Raw genomic sequence first — 19,487 nt, forward strand, 5'->3', positions numbered from 1 at the left:
TTGAACACCACAGCCTGTGGGGCCAGCGGGCCCACTTCTGTGGATTTCCCCGGCAGCAGCCCCACCGTGGCCCACGGTGCCCTCGGCAGATACCTGCCCGCTGACCTGCGGTGAGTCCCACAGAGACCCTCCTGTGGATCCCTACAGACCCGAGAGGGAGCCGCACAGGGTTCAGGAGCATGGGGCTGAGAGGCGGCTGGTGAGCGGGGAAGGAGGTAAAGTCCAGCAGAGCAAGGGCTTGGTGGCCTCTGAAGTTTAGTGACAGGGAAGCTGCGGGAGCCAGAGAGGAAGAGAAGGAACAGGGAGGGCGGGAGAGGGCAGGCGGCTGCAGTGAGCGTCTCACAGGCAGAGACCCAAGCAGACCCACCACACGTCAGTGGGTAGGTGCAGGGGCGAGCGCCCTTGCGATTCCCTGTGGTCCGATGGAGACCGAGCCCTCTGCCACCAACCTAGCCACTTCAGCCACTTTGACAGCAAGGGCGGGACACTCCCGGAGGAGGATGTCCAAGCCCTCCGGGGAAGGCAGGGGTTCGGCAGAGGTGACCCCAGGACACGAGATGAGAGGGATGTCCCGGGACAGGGAACAGTGCCCGGCAGCACAGAGAAGGCACCAACAGCCTCCACCCCCGAGGCCCGCACCCTTATATTCAACAGGTCACGCAGTTTGTGTTTGAGCTCAGGAACCATACTGCGTGCATGTCTGAATCTCCTAGGATAACGCCTCGAGTATGGTCTGTGTTCAATAATCTTCCTTTAGAGCTTGATCCACATTAGGGGGGAAATCTTTAAAATAAGAAAGGTGATTTTAGATGCTCCTCTGTGTAGACAGAGTTCAAAGCCTGTGTTTCCAAAAACTGTCTCCCTCCATCTGTTCCCTACCTTCCAGAGTCTCTTTTGATGCATTCGTTTAAAAATGTGTCCGTTTCATAAATTTTCACGTGCAGTTTTGATGCCTTTAAACTCAGATCATCCTGACGTGACAAACTCGCTTTATTTTGTCATTTGCCGACTTTTATTTGGAATGACATCTGAGGTTTCATTTATTAGGAAAACCCATTAACACAGATTAAGCAGTAATTGGGGGAGAGGATCGGGAACAGGGAAGGGCATTGAAATCCTCAGGAACAGAACAGGGGAAATCCTGTGCTCCCAAGTGCCGCAGCAGGACGGTGACTCGGGACAGCTTCTGAAAATCGTAGGTGAAACTTGCCCAGTCTTCTCCCCGCTGGGGGGGATGCCAAGTGCTCCCCAGGAGATGCTCCCCTGCACATGCGGCCGGGCACACAGCAGCCCTCACCTGCCTATGGACCGCGTGCGTGCGTTTTTGCACTGCACCGTGGTGAAGGAGTCTGTTTCAGAAGCACTTCTGTGGGCTTTTCTTTCCACATAAAGAAGAATCATCAGGGTGCCTGGGTGGCTCAGTCGGTTGAGCGTCCGACTTCGGCTCAGGTCATGGTCTCACGGTTCGTGAGTTCAAGCCCCACGTCAGGCTCCGTGCTGACAGCTTAGAGTCTGGAGCCTGCTTCAGATTCTGTGTCTCCAGCTCTCCCTGCCCCTCCCCTGCTCATACTCTGTCTCTGTGTCTCAAAAATTAAACTTCTTTTTTAATTAAAAAAGGAAAATCATCAGCTGTAATGGAAAACACATTCATGTGAAAAAGGACTAGTTCGTCGTCACTTGAAAAATAAGTAACACGCTGAGCCCGGCAAAGGTGTCTAATGAGTTCAGAGACATTTAATTTAACTCCACGTCCAGATGCGTCTGTATTCTTCGGTGGATGGACTGTGGCTGGGGGTGGAGAAGCCCGATGTGAAGGACAGGGGGAGATGGGCGGCTGGTGAGGGGCACACACACGAGCGAGGCTTGGTCCGGGGGTTGATCATGGGATCCCGGTGTCCCTTCTCCACCGATGCCTATGCTTACTCCCAGTAAGCATGTCCTTACAGGGAGCAAGCTTCTCAGATCACATTCGTGTCCGTTGGAAGAATAGAACTTGCTCATCACAAACATTCCTCAAACACAGAAGCGAAGGAGACAACAGTCAGCCACGCTTTCCCTCGGTGATGACCTGGCGAAGGTTTTCTGTGCTTCTAACCTTTTTTCCGTACACAGGTTTTCTTTGAAGTACATTCCTCCTTCATCTGGACATAATTCAGCGTGTCGTGCTTCTTAGCGGGGCGCGAAGACACGAGCATTGCCCACGATGCTCGCCGTCTGTCCTGCTGAGTCAGAACTCCCTTAGTCCGGTCGCCATTGTTGCATCTTGGGGGGCTTCACCCTTTTCCTCTGTTATGAGTGTATCTGTGCAGACTCGGTGAGCACACGGTTCCCGCCACGGTTTGCGCCACTTCTTAGGCCCCGGGTTCCGAAAGGCCCGGCGGGTCGTAGGGGGGCGGATAGGGGACCCAGTTTCCGGGCGGGGGAGGGGAAGGTGCTTCTGCTGATGGGACTCTGATTTCCCTCGCAGCCATGTCGTACGCGAATTACAAGAAGACCCCGCCGCCCGTGCCCCCGCGCACCACGTCCAAGCCCCTGATCTCGGTGACGGCGCAGAGTAGCACGGAGTCCACCCAGGACGCCTACCAGGACAGCCGCGCCCAGAGGGCGTCCCCGTGGCCCCAGGATGGCCGCGGCCTCTACAACTCCACGGACAGTCTGGACAGCAACAAGGCCATGAGCCTCGCCCTGGAGACGGCCGCGGCCCAGCGCCTCGCTGCCGAGGGCCAGAGCGGCTCCACGCGGACCAGCGACAAGGCCGTCCTGGTGTCCAAGGCGGAGGACTTCCTCAAGAGCCGGCGCTCCTCCATCGGGATCCAGGTAGACTCTCTCTGCCGCCTGCTCAGCGGGCTCTGCGACTAGCGTAGGCTAACACATGGCGCCCGGCCGCCCTGGGGCCCTGGCGGGGAGCGCGGCCTCCGAGGGCCGCCGACGCGAGAGCCGGGCCCAGCTTGTCCGCAGCCTGCAAGTCTGCAGCCAGGCGGTGCCCCCCCCCGGGGGGCAGCTGGGGCCCCCGCCTCACACCCACCCCTGCCACCCTGGGCCCCCCACCCCCAGGGCAATTTCTAGGGGCCACCGGCCGCTTAGAGAGTGTGTAGACAGCGCATTTTGATGCTGCAGAAGGATGGTATTTTTGGTGGACCCTGGTATTTTGAAAGCCTTTCAGTCTTTTGGCCAGACACGTAAGTGGGGGGAAAGGGCATTGGGAATAAAACGGTAAAAGGAAGAAAGACTGAGGTGAGCCCACAGCTGCTCAGGTCACGGCCCCCAGAAGGCGCTTGTGCGCCGGCCGTGGGGCGCTCTGGGCCTATAGTGGGGGAGGCAAAGCCAGGCCCGTAGTTTCAGACCACCGAGGGATCACGGCACCCCGAGGCCCCAATTCCCACCCGAAATCCCGACGCGCTGCCTGCACAGGGTGCCGCGGTCTCCGGGCAGGGGGCGGGAGGCACGTGGTGAGGACCCAGGAGCCCCCTTTCAGTCAGGGGCACAGGTCACCCTCACGCCGACCCTGTCTTGCCTCGGCGACTCTCCCCACAAGATTCCGCCGCACGGCGAGGCTCTCCAAGCACGGTTCGCCTCCATTCAGCCTGTGTGCAGCCGGAAGTTGTAAAATCAGGACTTCCTGGCCGCCAGGGAGAGGGTGAATGGAGCCCCGACCGGGGGCCGCGCGCGCCAGGCACTGACATGAGGGGGCATGATGTGTCGGGCATCCCAGGGACACGGGAGAGCAGGCTGGGGAGACCGCCCGCTCGACTAGGTCGTCTGAACCAGGTCTCCACACTGTGGCTTCATTGTTTTGTTTAGGATTCTGAATTCCCAGAACATCAGCCATACCCAAGGTCAGATGTAAGTACCAAGATATACTCCAAAGCCAAGTACGCATGAATTTTTATTTTCTCTCCCTGTTTTGGATTATTCATACAAACGCTCTGTCACCTCTCTCTGTCCTGATTCTATATGCCAGGCGCTATGCTAGGTGCTCCCCACTGACCGCCTCCCCAGTGATGTGCAATTAATGCCACTTTGATGAGGGCAAAGATGAGGCTCAAACCAGGCCGGTAACGCCGCAGTCGACGGGCTTGCCGGGGCCACAGCAGTGGGACGTGGGGCTCCAGGGTCCCTGGCCGTCCTGGCTCTGAAGTCACGTCTCCAGGGAAGACGTGTGTGGTCCCTGAGTTAAGGAGGCTGACTCCACACCCCCGGGCGCCCCTGCACCCTCTGGCCTTCTCCCCTGCCACCGGCTTCCAACTGGCTGCCCACGCCAGCCGTGGACAAGGAGGGGCATGTCGGCCTCTGACACTGTCTGCTAAGAGCAGGAACACGTGTCGCGTTCGGTTACCCGGCCGCTCGGCAGTGCCCCCTCCTGCCTCCGCCTCACCCCCCCCCCCGAAGCCCCCACACTTTTACTTGCCCCGTGGCCCTTTGTGCTTCTCGCAAGCACGCCTTTCCTCTGCGGGAACGTCCTTCCTCCCGCTGCCACCACTCACTGCTTCCCGCGGTTCCCGCGTAAACCCCTCCCCAGAAGCCCTTCCTGGAGCTGCCCCCGGAGCGCGTGTCTGGGAGGGCTGCCCCTCCCCCTCTTCACACCCCAGCGCCTAGCACAGCGCCTGGCACATAGCAAGTGCTCGGTAAATGTCGGATAAGTGGCGCGCGGGTGACGGTGGCCGAGTGGTCCGTGAGAACCAGTGTGAGTGTGCGCGTGTGCTGGACTCAGCTCTGTTTTGTGGCAGAAAAAATGCACAATATCCTGTGAGCCTGTAACCTGGCAGTTGTCAGAACAAAGAACGGAGGAGCCAAGAGGACACGTCGTCACAGAAACCCGTCTTAGCGTAAATAAGTCAAAGAAGTGACAGGTGGGAGTGCAGGCAGCTCACTCAAAGAGGAAAGCACGAGGAAACGGGGTGAGGGGCCACTTAAGCGGAGGGCAAGACCCCAAAGACCCCCGAGGGCACGGAGGAGGAGCCGGCTGGCCGCGCTGTGAAGGCGCAGCTTGCGACACCGCCGTGCCCCTGGCTCCCCAGTACGTGCCCGTTCTCACCTCATACCCCCAGGAGCTGTTGTCACCACATCCAAGTTACCGACGGGGAGACTGAGGCTCGGGGGTACGGGACCTGCCTCCGGGTACACGGCCGTGAGCGTCAAAGGACGGAGGGGGGCGTTGCGGGAGAAACGAGGGAAGGGCCGCACGGTGCCCTCTGCGAGCCTGACCGGGCTCGGTTCCTGCGACTCGCGTGGACGAGCACAGTCTGCCCCGGTCTGTCCCGTCGCCTGTAGAGGAAGGTGGCTAGCATCGCACACACTCGGCCCGGCTCCCGGGGGGAGGCCCGCCTGACCACCGACCACTCTCCCACAACCACGGCGGGCTCTCGTCTGCACGAGGACACCAGATAACGCACACCGCACGACATCTTCCCGCCGTTTCTGCGGGTTTGGGGAAAGGACCCCAGGCCTTCCTCAGCGTTAGCCGCGTGAGAGGCAGTACCGTGACACCCCACCCCCCTTTCCCTCACTCGACGGTGATGCGTGCCTCTCTCCTTCGTGTTCCCCTTCTGTTCGTGTCTGTGATTGGTCCGTCACCACGGGGTTTCTTTGCTTGTGCGTCTGCGTCTGTGTCTGCGAGTCCTCGCAAGGTGTCTCCTGTCCCCGGATGCCACGGCTCGGCTCCACGCACAGGCCCCCTGCCTCAGCTGTCCCGGCCAGACGCGCGAGCGGTGACGGTCTGTTGCAGCCCCGGGTTGTGGGACTGGACGGAGGCATCGATGCAGGCCCCTCGTTACTCCACTCAAACGTCCGGCTGAGTGAGCGTGGGTCTGCCCGCCGGCACAGACTTCTCCCTCGCCAGCCTGAGCCGCCGCACGTCCCCGCAAGCCCCCCCCCCACCACCGCCACCTGCTCTCAGAGCTGCGCTGAGCCTCTCCCAGCAGGCAAGCCGGCAGATCACGTTTCTCTCTTGGACGTGGAACAGGTCCCCGAGGGAGACACAGCCACCGTGCGCCTGCCCAGCCGCACGCCAGGTCCTGAAGGCAGAGCGGAAGCGATCTGCGTTTAGCCGCCAAAGACGCGCCTTTGGAGCCGCGGCCCACGGCGGTTCCAGCTGCCTGCCTGGACCCTTCTCTTGGGTCCTGGGGAAGCGAGGCTCAGACAGCAGCTCGTCAGCTGACTTCCCACAAACCCCTACGTGCAGGAGACGGGGGCCAGGGCGCACGGGGGCCGCCTCCCGTCCAGCTCACACTCCCTGACATACACATGCTCACACGTGTGTGCCTGGACGCTCACACACACACACACACACACACTCCTGTGTACACTTGTGCTTACGTGTCTGCACACACCTACATGCACACACAACACACGCACGCACCCGTGGGCTCACACCTCACACACGCACACGCACACGTGTTCATACCCACACACATGTGCAAGCATGCTCGTGCATGTGCTGTGTGCACGCTCGTGCATGTGTGCTCACATAGACTCACTGTGCACCTGCTGGAGCACACATGGCCACACGTACACGTGTGCGCCCATGAGCAGCCAGGCATGTGGATGCACACGCAGACACATGCACATGCACTCTTGCACGTACACACTACACTCGCGCAGTCACACACACACGGACACAGTCACACGCACACGCACGCAACAGCATGGACCGTATTTAGAAGCCCCCCTCCCTGCCTCTCCCCACGGCACACGGCTCTGCTTCCAGTGCTCTGGCCTTACGCAGGTAGAGCCGCTGCGGGGTGCGCAGAGCCAGGACAGTCTTCCGTGACGGCACTCGCCACCTACTGCGGTGACTGGGGAGGCGTCTGTCCCCGTGCATCAGGGAGCCCTTCAGAAAGAGTTCGCTTAAAATACAGCTTTCCTCTCGAAGCCTAGTCCATGGCCCGTCTTGTGAAAATGAACATTGGTCTATAGTTCTCAAACCTTTTAAGATCACTCGACCCTTCTAGCCAGAGTCTCCTCTTGGGAAGACATTCCTTTCATTTCCTTCCCACTGTGTAAAGTAGTAATTCCCTTCCTGTGTCCTAAATTTGCTTTTTTTTCCATCTATACAAGGGTCTCTGGTCCCAGGATTTCCAAAATGGATAAGTATTTAGCTCATCCAGGCGATACATGATTTTACCATCCCCCTCAGCCCTTACCATCTGAAAATAGGGATAACTACGTTTTTCCCTCAAGAAAGTTACACGTGACAACCACTGTAAATCTGTGAAATTCCTCAAATTTAATGTCCATATCATACACACCTGACTGTTAACAGTTGAGGTGCAAAGACAGAGCGTTAACACTTGCTGTGGACAGACACACGTGACTCTGGCTTCCTGTGGCGTTTTACAATTAAATGAAGTGTCCGATGTCCCCTCATCTTTGAGACGAGGAAGAAGAGATTCAATCAAATCTAAGAGACTCACCGGAGGGTCACAGGGCCAGGCAGTAGCAGAACCTGACTCCAGAAGCTGTACTCTCCTCATTTGCTAGGAACGTAAGAGGGGTCCAGCGGAGGGGATGTGCAGATGGGACAAGGGGAGAAAATGTCTTACTGTCTGCTTGTATGCGTTAGTCACTTATGCAACGTGTTCACATGCCCGTGAATATGTGCGTGTTTCGTGTGTACGCACACAGCTCCCGACTGCACCGTCCACGCCACTTGCTAGTGTGCCTTGGACCATAAGCATCTTCCGTGTCGCAACTGCATAGCGTTCCGTGTCTTGAGCAAATCATACCCGACCCCATGTCACCGTTCTCCTCCATGACTACCCGCTGTGTTTCACCTTCTACATACCGCTACGATGAACGCCTCACACGTTTGCCAGAGTAAGGTAATTTGGTAGACCAAAATCCTAAAGTAGAAGTGAAGCAAATATTCTGAACATCTTGGTGATAAAACCCTGTGCTCTTTCCATTACAAAAGTCTTTCTAAAAGCATATGTACGCAGTGATCTCCCCCATATTATGAGTCTATCACATTCGACGACATCGACCAAAATCGTCAAGCACAGTAATACCTTTGACCCAGAAATCACCTGTGCTGTGAAAACAGTCACAAAAGCACACACACACGTGCACACCCATATCTATAGCAGCAGCGTAAATAATGGCAGAAAACTAGAAATAAGCACATTACCCCTCCAGCGAAGACTGATTACAGATAAATTAGGTCGTGTTCATAAAACGGAATAGCAAGCAGGTAAGACACAAGGCAGCTCTGTTTGCTCTGACGGGGACGACGTTCAAAATACTTTAATTTTTATTGTGATCCTTTGTGTAAGATAATAGTGGTAACAGTCTCCACGACCAGGAAGGTGAACTTCATCAAAGCCATGACCCCCTTAAAACTGGAGAGGGAAGGAGAGACGGTAGCGGGGATAGGATTTTGATTCAACAGTGTCCCTCCCCCAGGGGTCACTCCATGTCAAACCATGCGACACAAAGGAGGTGCGACCTGTGTGCACATGTTCGGGACTCCAGCAGTAAGAGGGGGTGTTCTCGGTGATTCTTGGGGGTGCCAGAGTCTTCACGCGGCCGGATTTATTCCAGCCGCAAACAATTAGGAAGAGCCTGGTGCTACAGTCAGAGAGACTCAGGTGTAAACCCTCCTTCTGTCCTAGTGAGCTGTGCACCCCTGGGCAAGTTTCTCACCTTCTCTGATTCTCAGCTGTCCAGTGTGGCAGGAAGTAACAGCAGGAGTATCGTGGGCACTCCATGCAATAATGCTTCCTATGCTCTTAGCACAGTGCCTGGTGCGGGGTAAGCCTAAAACAAGTATCAGCTATCAAGATCATTTCTCTTTGCCACAAATTTAGTTGGCCCTCGATGGTATGAGCTCAGCCATAGGACAGCCACAAATTACAATGACAGTCTCTCATCATCACAGAAGAGAATGTCACAATTGTTTGTTTAATGGGTTATATCTTACCCTTGTGGCAATCATTAATACTTTTAAGAAAAAAAAATGTGTTTTACAACTTAGCTGTGGCATTTTAGATTGGGGTCAAAATCCTACTGATATAGTAAGTAATCTTTTCTGGGAAAAAGGAAAGGGATGTTTGAGTAGCCAGGATAATATTTACGATTAAACTAACCTTTGGTTTCACAGACTTTTCGCACCGAAAGGTTTTTGTTGTTGTTGTTGTTTTCCACAAAACGGAGTGTCTCAGAGTTCCCTCGTGTGTCCCTGCTCATGGTCCTGAAATGCTTTCTGGGTTTGGGAGAGATTTTGGCAAGGAGAACCACGATCAGGACTCCATGGGAAATGCAGTCTCTGCTGTGTTCTGACATGGCCTAGCTGCACACAGTCCTCGTAGCAAACAGGAGACACCTGCAGGTGGGAACAGTCAGAGACGTTGCCTCACTGTCCCCGGTACACACTGAAAGTCCTTGCCGTGTGTTTTTGTATGTGGATACCGCCACCAGTATACTTCCATTAAATTGCTTATGTTGTTGCAAGCTCTCTCTGGTTCGTGCTGTACTTACTTTCTCCACTGTAGGGTGTGGTAGGAGCTTTTCAGCCCTATGATAATGCAACCCAACAAAGCCTCTTTCTTGCCTTAGCTGAGCTAAGCAGTTGTATTTGCATAGGTTTAAGAGATCAGAGCACAACGCTGAGTTCAAGGAGTTATGTAAACTTTGATGAAACGCAGTAGCAATGTAATTACACCAGTACAATGCATTTCCTTCTCTCTGTGATTTTTACTGGGTCAAGTGCAACTCTGTATTAATTACATGTGCAATTAATTACAGCAAATGAACACACACAAAAAACAGTCCCTCACCCAGGTCCCCTGTCGTGGTTCTAAAATAAGATGTTCTGTGTTATACTAGGTGGAAACAGCCACAGATTCGGACACGGAGAGCCGAGGCCTGCGGGAATACCACTCTGTCGGCATCCAGGTGGAAGATGAGAAGAGGTAATCAGCCCCTTTGAAATATACAAGGTCCTCAGCAGGAACGACCTGTTAGGGATACGAGGTTCCCCAGCAGGAAGGAGTGATCTGTTAGGAATACGAGGTCCCCAGCAGGAACAATCTGTTAGGGTTGCAAGGTCCCCAGCAGGAACGATCTGTTAGGGATGCGAGGTTCCCCAGCAGGAAGCAGTGATCTGTTAGGAATACGAGGTCCCCAGCAGGAACGATCTGTCAGGGATGTGAGGTCCCCAGCAGGAACAATCTGTTAGGGAAGTGAGGTCCCCAGCAGGAACCATCTGTTAGGGTCGCAAGGTTCCCAGCAGGAACCATCTGTTACGGATGCAAGGTCCCCAGCAGGAACGACCTGTTAGGGATACGAGGTTCCCCAGCAGGAAGGAGTGATCTGTTAGGAATACGAGGTCCCCAGCAGGAACCATCTGTTAGGGATACGAGGTCCCCAGCAGGAACCATCTGTTAGGGTTGCAAGGTCCCCAGCAGGAACCATCTGTTAGGGATACGAGGTTCCCCAGCAAGAAGCAGTGATCTGTTAGGAATACGAGGTCCCCAGCAGGAATGATCTGTTAGGGATGCGAGGTCCCCAGCAGGAACCATCTGTTAGGGATGCGAGGTCCCCAGCAGGGACCATCTGTTAGGGATGCTAGGTCCCCAGCAGGGACCATCTGTTAGGGATGCAAGGTCCCCAGCAGGAACAACCTGTTAGGGATACAAGGTTCCCCAGCAGGAAGAAGTGATCTGTTAGGGATGCGAGGTCCCCAGTAGGAACGATGTATTAGGCATACGAGGTCCCCAGCAGGAGCAACCTGTTAGGGATATGAGGTCTCCAGCAGGAACGATCTGTTAGGGATACGATGTCCCCAGTAGGAACGGTCTTTTAGGGATACGAGGTTCCCAGCAGGAAGGATCTGTTAGGGGTATGAGGTTCCCCAGCAGGAACCATCTGTTAGAAACCTGACTGCAAACACCTAGATCATGCTGACCATCAATAATTCATGCCTCTCGTGGAAATAGGGTCATATATTTATACTTTTCAATATGTCGTTCAAGTATGAATTAGCATCCGCCTGTGTCTTGCTTTTGCAAGAGGCAAGGGAATAATTCTTTCTAAAGTAATTTACTGCCTATGAAATCTGATGGCTCTGAAAGCCAAGTTCTTCGCCCAAAGGAAGAGTACATCAGCCTGAGGGTCGACCAGATGCATGCCTTCTCACCTAATAATGTCAAAAGGAAAAGAAAGAGAGATAAGGAAAGATGTTTAAGACCTTAGCCACCATGACTTCAACTACAGAGTAAGAGATGTCTATTAGGATAGTGTTATTTTGCAACAAGAACAGGATGATTCTTTTGTATTTAAAATAACATATCGTATAAATTTCATAAAAATGAATTTTAATGAGAGCATCATTATATCTGCAACTTCTGTTCACATCTAGCTGGTAAGGTCCTGGGTGACATTCTCATTGGAGGGTTTTAGGACCCAACCCATAAAGGTTTTGATTGCGGAGATATTCAGACCACAAACTAATGGCTTCCCAGGCTCCCAATAGACCTCTCAGAGGCTGGATGGCTTCTGCACTGGGGAATCTGGGCTTGCTGCCTTCCGTCCCATCCCTGGCTTGCTCTCTTGTTTGCCTCCAGCAAAGAAAGTAAGTGGCACATTCATTAACCAGCTGCTCTCACAGCTATTGCCATCTGCAGGTTCAAATGGGGAGAAGCCAGAATGTTTAGTTAGGGTACAGTGTGGATGTACCACCCACCCCCCCCCACACACACACACACACAGAGTTCTCACCCGGCAATGTCTGGACTCCAATTACAAGCCCTTTCCTACCCATCATTTCAGTAATTGGCTGTGCAGGCATGGGTGGCCTCCAAATACATACGATGAAAATGTTTTTCAAACACCTGCTAAAGTCAGAGCTCAGATTCATTATTTTGCATAAAAGACTTAATGGAGATGATATTAAGATATTCAGAAAGGAGGAGAAACTCACGTCCTGAAATGTGTCCCCAGAAGTCAGAGGGTACAGAAGTTATTTATATGAAAGAAGCAATGCAGCCTTACTTTTACCTGCATGCCACACACGGGAGTTCGTAAACTTGTGGCGGATTTGCAAAGGGAGGTCACTGTTCCAAGGCGGGGGGGTCTCACGGGCCGCTCTCCTCACGGTGCCCTCCAGTACACTTACGTCTTTAGTGGGCATTATGTAGGCACTGAGACGTAGGTGCATGTCAGAGGTTGCTTATGAGCGAAACCCAATGTGCTTTCATAGCTGGGACCCCAGAGCAGCGGCAGTAGAGGTGAAAACGCTCACCTTCCGTTGAGCCGCTGGCTCGCTGCCTCGCAGGAGTGCTGTGTGCGAGCTCGCCGTAGGTGTGCCGCAGAAAGTCATCTCAGAAAGCCTTTCGTTTTTCTTCCCTCCCGCCTCCGCAGACATGGACGTTTTAAGCGCTCGAACAGCGTGACAGCCGCCGTCCAAGCAGACTTGGAGCTGGAGGGCTTCCCGGGACGCGTCACCATGGAGGACAAGGGCCTGCAGTTTGGTCCCGCCTTCCAGCGGCACTCGGAGCCCAGCACACCCACCCAGTACGGGGCGGTCAGGACTGTCCGGACCCAGGGGGTCTTTAGTTACAGAGAAGACTACAGGGCGCCCGTGGACACTGCCACCCTGCCCCCTCCCGAGCCCTGGCTGGAGCCGTGTGTCGAGACGGCAGACACCGGGAGGATGTCTCCGTGCCGCAGGGACGGCTCGTGGTTTGTGAAGCTGCTACACACGGAGACCAAGAGGATGGAAGGCTGGTGTAAGGACATGGAGAGAGAGGCAGAGGAGAATGACCTCTCGGAGGAAAGTAAGAGCACAGCCTCCAGTGGCTTCTTAACCCCGTCCCTGGGCAGTAGCATGAACGGGCAGGTGCCAGTATTAATGCGGGAATGTCCTTTGATACTTGGGCAAATTGAAACTGCATCCCACTCAATTCCAAGAGAACAGACAAGAGAACGAACAGAAAAGCAACCGGTAACATGTTCCAGGGGCTCCTCCTGGGTTTTGTTAGATCGTGAGCCCAGTGGTGCTGATTGTGGTGTCGTTAGCATCCTTAATCTCGTGTTCCACGTGCTAGCTCTCTCCACGTGAAGCACTCTGAGTGTTTTCTAGAGTCCTTCCTGCCCCGTGTTTACATGGAGTGGAGTTGGCTTTATGCCAAAGAGAAGTTGGAGACGAATAGGAGATTGAACCGGCCCCATGACGGTGCGTTCCCACCGCAGTGCCGTGCGCAGATCTGACCTTCCTGAATGAGGGTCCGCAGAGCAGATCTGCTCCAACCCTTAATGGCTCAGATGGGTCTCTGCCTCTCTGTGCAGGAAGGGACAGCGTCCCTTTTTGCCCACCTCCTCCCCATTTCCCTGAAGAACTCTATCTTGAGGATTGTCAGAGCGGCCTCCTTCACAAATCACTGCATGTGACTTCCAAGCAAGTACCCGCCATCTTTGTTTTTGGAACAAGATTACCATGAGAATAATTGCAACGTACTTAGAACTAGCCCCTGGTCTTTAGCACAGTACAGTTTCTCAAAGGCATTTCTGAGTGTCTTGACTCGACAAATCATGTTGTCTTTAAAGTGGTTGTTCACTTTCCATGAATTCCTTGGTACATTTGCTAGGTAGCTACAAATTCTCAAGTTCAAAAAGATTGCTGACGTCCTTGGGAATTGTGCCCTGGCGTTACATGTCTAGATGGCTGCCGTAATAGAATGCGTCAGTAATCTAGAAATGGAAATGCAGTGATGAAATTATATGGACTTCACATAACGTACAGAGTAAAATGGCCCTGGGATCCTAGAAGCCAAGAAAATAATTGGTGTATGGATCTCTAGTTGTTAGAACTTATGGTGCTAACCTATGTGGAAAGAGAGAGATTGCCCTTAAATCACTAATTCCTTCCCCCACATTTCTCTCTGAGTCATCCAAGTCCACATGTTGTTTACCTGGGCCGCCATCAGACCCTGAGTATTTTGGAGGAAGCGTTGCCAGGGTAAACCATTTGAACCTGCTCCCTGGCCGGCTCTGGCCGCTGGTGTCTCGCACCATCCCCATGCGGTTGTCCCAATCTGTTGTCTGCTTGGGGCACATTCAGTGGAGGGCTTGCTCACAATTGTGGTGCTGAATACTTGCTTACTTCCCGCACGTTGTTCTCACTCATCGGTATGTGCGTCGGCTTGGCAAAATTGTTTTTCTCGTCACAGGGACTTACAATCGTTCTCCCAAAGACACAGGAAAACTAAATTGTGCATGCTGGTGGGAAATCGGGGCCGGGCTGCCGTCCCCACTGTGTGTGTGTGCTCGGCGTGAGTTCTTGCAGGGCCTGGGGCACGCAGACCTGCCGGGTGGTCAGTCAGGACGCACGTCCCCCGTCCCGTCCCGTGGCTCCGCAGCGGAGCACCGCGGAGGAGGAGACAGGAGGAAGACGCAGCGGTAACAGTTGTCAGTCTTAGCTCCACCGAGTGTCCGCCAATTTTATCCTGTCATCTTCCGAATCTGCACCCTCAGGACACATCCTAGAAGTTCTGGCTTCCCTCTGTGTGCAGAGCAACCAGGGTCGCCAGCCACTGATGTTTGTAAGGTGGTCCAGCACAAGAGCTCCCTTATCCGAATTTCCCATATTCCATGTGTCCTTTTAACCCAGTCATTATTTTCCAAGAATCAGCTTTAAAATGGGTATTTTTTAAAGGAAGAAATCTCCAAGCCAGCACATACGAAGGCGTACGAGCACGTACGAGCACGTATCCTGTGCCAAATCTTACGCTAAGTTCTTCACGTACCTCGTCAAGGGCTCACCGTGGGTGGTGGGTAGAGAGCATCATCTCCATTATCAAAGTAAACCAAGGCTCGGGGTCACTCTCTTTCCCCAGGCCCCACAGAGTAAAGAGGTGAAATGAGGTGTCAGAGGGCATCTCCTGTCAAGAGCTGTGTTTCAGGGCGGGCCGTGCTGTCTGAATTTCTTAAATCACGAGATTCTTTTACTGGAAACTTCCTCCCTACATTGCGTCCTTCCCATCTGTGTTCTCGGGAATCACTTCTTCTGTGTCTTATAAAGTGCTGAGTCCCATCCTTGGCCATTTGCTTCATTCTGGTCCATTTTGGCCGGGACACCCATTTGTCCTCAGAGAGAACTCCTGAGCTGATAAAATACAGACCTGGGGTATCCTTAATAAGCCACTGGAGATTAAGAGAGCAAAGAAAAAAGGGCACAAGTTCTTTCTCAAACTAAACATGAAAGATCCGACAGTTCAAGGCTTCAGCACCGAAACAGCATTGCAATAAGTCATGACTGTCTTGTCATAGGAGACATTCCAGAAAATTCTGGGAAGAGTGCCATAAGGGCACCATATACGAAAGTCAGTTTGATGGCCTGCAATGACCCGAATCAACTGTAAGATTACATCATCTCAGGATACACAATATTTAAATTTCGGTTGGAGAGCACATTCTCCAGCAAACTATGGCAGAAGGTGACTTTCTGCTGCCCTTCAATTGCGTTTCCTAAACACCTTTTTTAAAGCCTGCTTTGAACCCCTGGGGCCTTCTTCTTGGACTGTGTCGTTAACGTAAACATCCTACGGATATTTACCGGATGTGTGCTGTGAGCCAGGCACCACCGCACAGAATGTAGGCTAGTGGAGAGTGACCAGGGTACAGTGTAGACCCAGACTGCAGTTACCTCGGATGGAGAAGTGAGACCAGGACAAGACTATCGCAAGGGGGAAACATCACGTGTAGTAGGAGACAGGCAGGCAGGTGTGTTAGAAACTCAGAGGTATAAGATGCTGTCGAGGGGGGAGATTCCAGGATGCTTCGTGGAGAAGGTGGCATGGTGCAGGGCCTCGAGGGGGAGTTGGATTTGGCTGAGCAGCAGAGGGGGCAGAGGGAGGGCAGTGGCACAGGAGCCCCTGTCCCAAGACTCTGTAAGAAGACCTTTGCTTTGACGCGGACCGTGCACCTGCCTGCGGGAAGGAGCCCCTTTGCTCCGTCACCTCCACACCCTGGGACGAGCGTTTCTTCTTGGAGGACAGGACAGTCCCTGTGTTTTCCCAAAGCTCTGTCCGTCTGCTGTCACGGGAGGCCTTCGGCGCCCTGCTGCAGTGATCATGTCTGATACGTTTATTATCCCCCAGCAGCGCCCAGCCCTATGTGCTCTGCAGGGCAGACAAAGAAAGAGGGGGTGGAGCGGGGGAAGAGAGGAGCAGTCTTCATAAACAGGGACAGTCCTGCTCCCCCTCGCCCCTCGTAAGACCATGGCATCTAGAATGCTCTGGAGTTCTGGATCCTCTAGAGTTCCAGGTCCTCGGTGGCACTTCGGGGCTGGGAGTGCCCTGGGCGCTCCCCGTTCTATAGACACCGACACCGTCTACCAATGTGGGTTGTGTGTGGTTTTCCCAGGCCTCTGTAATGACTTAAGATGACTGCTCTGCTGCGAGACTTGGACGCAGAGAGCAGAGAACAGATCCACTGGATCTGCTTCTTGTGGTTTTCTTGATTTCTTTACTGAAGTTGCCCAGATGCCTTGATCTTCTTGTGGACAAAGAGGACACATTTATTACGTGTCTCCTCTGTACACTTTGCACCTAAAACTAGCACCCTATTAATCACGATTAGATATTTGCCTAACAATTTGAAACAGGAAAGATAACCTGTGGTTCTTGCCCTGATTTTAAGAGCAAGTATAGGGTTATTGCTGATGGCGCCCTTTAAAAAGTAAAGATTAGGTTAAGTGGTTCATTAAGCCAGAACTCTGAGCTCCAAATATTGAAATTTCCATCACACGAAATAATTTCTTCCCAAAACTGTAATTTTATAATCACAGCTCACTGAACCGATTGAGCGAAGTTAGATCCGTTCAGCCCTCTATGATTAATAAAAAGTATCATGAGCCCAAATAAATACTGGTTTAGTTAAGTCATGTTCAGGCAGGCTTCCTGTTGTTAAATCATTCAAAGATACGTTCCAGAGGGAATGTAAACCATTCCTGTGCTAGCGTTTTTGGACTTTTGTATCCGTTACATTAAGCCCAACGGGTAAATGGCATAAAGTGAAACAAAGCAAATAAGGTGTTTTTCTTGAATAAAAGCAATTGTTCCAAAGCTACCAAGTTTCATTCAGTAGGTCCACAGAGACATGGGCCACACGAGGGACTCAACGGTAGGGTCTTCGGACAGGTGTTGACAGGTTCTCTTGCCCAAAACAACTCTGCCCAATTAGCTGATAATCTAAACACCGCTGGGTCAGATGTGTGGAGGCACAGACTCCCGGGGCTGCGGGTGGGGCTTCAGCGATTTCCTCACTCGAGGACCTGCTTTCCACCCCAGAAGACGGGGGGTAACCCCCAGGACTCCGGCCGTGATCCCTGGATGGGACAACACCTGGCTCGTAGACTGTGTGGCGGGCACAGGGAAGAAGAGAGATTGCTCAGAGCTACCCTACGAGAGCATAACACGGGGCTGAGGAGGACATGGGCCCTGCAGTCCGCAGTTTGCCTGGACACCGCACAGCCACAGAGAACAGACAAGTATCAGCTATAAGGGAGACGGCCCTGAGGGGGGCAGATGCCACGCGCACCTTGGGGACCTACCCACCATACAGCTCGGTGGACAGCCGCTGCTCCCGGCCTTCTGACTGGTGTCCAGGTCCTTGCTGCCAAGGGCAGGTGCCTACAGGGAGGTCCCACACATCCCAGGTGCCACACAGCCACGTGAAACTGGATGGACACGAAACGTGCGCTCCAAAGCAATGAATCATGGGACTGTACCTCTGAAGCCAAGAACACACTGTATACACTGCATGTTAGCTAACTTGACAATAAGGTATATATATTTTTTAATTCTTATTTTTGAGAGAGAGAGAGAGAGAGAGAGAGAGAGAGAGAGAGAGAGAGGCAGACTGCAAGCAGGGGAGGGGCAGAGAGAGAGGGAAAGACAGAACCTGAAGCAGGCTCTGGGCTCCAAGGTGTCAGCACAGAGCCCGACCTGGGGCTCGAACCCACCAACTGTGAGATCATGACCTGAGCCGAAGTCAGACACTGAACCAACAGAGCCACCCAGGCATCCCGACAATAAATTATATTTTAAAAAAAAGAAAAAGAGAAATCTTGTTTTCAAATCCACGGAGAATGATGCTAGATTTCATAGTTGACTGTGATCTACCGTTAATCTGGAGATTATACTTTTCCATTCATCAATTTGTTCTTTAAATAACTTTTAAATACTAAGTATATGATTTCAAAAAAAATAACCAGAAATGTGTGCTCAATAAATATGAAAACAGTAACGCTGAGACCTTACAGGGGGACACACCTGTGGGGGCAGTGATTTTCCGACACCCACTCCACAACCGCAGTCACGGAAGATCCCAGAGATCAGGGATGAATAAATATTCAAATGATCATTTCAAACTACCTGCAAATTCTACAAAAACCCACCTCAAATTGTGAAAGAAAAGGATCATGTGAATGTTCTGCTGGCATGTCATACCAAAATTTGCAAGAATTGGAAATTGTAGTAGACACGTGAAAAGTAACTTAACGGGAGCAAGTGAGTTCATCACATTTCCATGCACGTCAGAGGCAATCGTCATACAAGGCTCTTTGTAAATTTGCATTCTGATGAGCATTAGGCCTTATCGGTAGCTCTTGAAAGAAAGTGTCCAAACTAGGACAACATCAGGGAAGGGCAGAGGAAGAGAATAAATTGAATTTTTCACTTCAATTTCATTGCCGTATGGGAAGCTATTTGCATTAAAGGCACTGGATAGAGCATCGGCCCACTGAAGCGCCCGGCGCTCCTGCCATGAGCACATTAGCAATCACGTCGCAAGCTGCTCTTTGACGTCCGCCAACTCTCCCGAGCAAGAATCCACGTACGCCCTTTGTAATATCTCTTCACTACACTAAACCAGCACCAAGGTATGACCCCATCTCTCCACGATGTGCTAAAGATTCTACAGTGAAGTGCTTTATGTTAATACTTCTGCTGAATCACGTTTTAAGAGGACCGTGAAAGCTGGGAATTAAAACTTGAAATTGTGTGAAACGGATTGACTTGTAATTAGCCGCCGAGGGAGCAGTGAGTGCAGGAAACCACACGGACCCACCGCTTTTTTCTATTCTTGCAGCCACAGCTCGCTCAAAACAAGTCTCTTTAAATGTTCTCACTGGTCCTGCAGGTGATAGGGGTTCACAGGTGGAACTTCAACATTTCAAGATCATTCCTCCACTTGGTGGTGGTGAGACCAGAGCCAGAGAGACGTGTTCAGTTTGGGGGATCCAACTGTGAATGGATGCTCTCACCCCTCCCGGGAGACACTGTGTCCTGCCTTGTCCCACACCTGCCCACCCCCCCCCCCACCCCGTCCCCAGGGCACTCAGTCCTGAACGCGGGCACCCTCCCCTCCCTGGTGCCAGCTTCCTCCTCCCGTGCTGCCCGGCAGATCAGGTCAAGGAGGTGGGTGTGGGAGGGGGCAAGCCCCTCTTGGAAATGGATTTGCAGAAGACGGGTGGGCCCAGGTAGCAAGAC

General features: G+C 52.8%; 1 protein-coding gene and 1 long non-coding RNA gene across 10 annotated transcripts in view; one reads left to right on the forward strand and one right to left on the reverse strand.

Moving 5' to 3' along the window:
• The window catches only part of DLGAP2 (DLG associated protein 2), a 770,542-nt gene that overhangs the window by 738,881 nt on the left and 12,174 nt on the right, over positions 1-19,487 (forward strand). For 8 of the 9 annotated variants that reach the window (XM_027049960.2, XM_053216207.1, XM_027049959.2 and 5 more), the window contains 4 exons: positions 2,468-2,817; positions 3,802-3,843; positions 9,823-9,908; positions 12,358-12,773. In XM_027049960.2, the coding sequence (XP_026905761.1) occupies positions 2,468-2,817; positions 3,802-3,843; positions 9,823-9,908; positions 12,358-12,773 (894 nt within the window). The remainder of the gene's footprint in view (positions 1-2,467; positions 2,818-3,801; positions 3,844-9,822; positions 9,909-12,357; positions 12,774-19,487) is intronic. The other variant, XM_027049964.2, reaches the window with a different exon arrangement.
• Positions 9,115-19,287, reverse strand: LOC128314295 (uncharacterized). The gene is made up of 2 exons (XR_008295776.1): positions 11,473-19,287; positions 9,115-9,319 (listed from the first exon to the last, which is right to left on the reverse strand). It is a non-coding gene; the product is annotated as an uncharacterized LOC128314295 (long non-coding RNA).

This window comes from Acinonyx jubatus, chromosome B1 (assembly GCF_027475565.1).
Source record: "Acinonyx jubatus isolate Ajub_Pintada_27869175 chromosome B1, VMU_Ajub_asm_v1.0, whole genome shotgun sequence".
Classification (NCBI taxonomy): Eukaryota; Metazoa; Chordata; class Mammalia; order Carnivora; family Felidae; genus Acinonyx; species Acinonyx jubatus.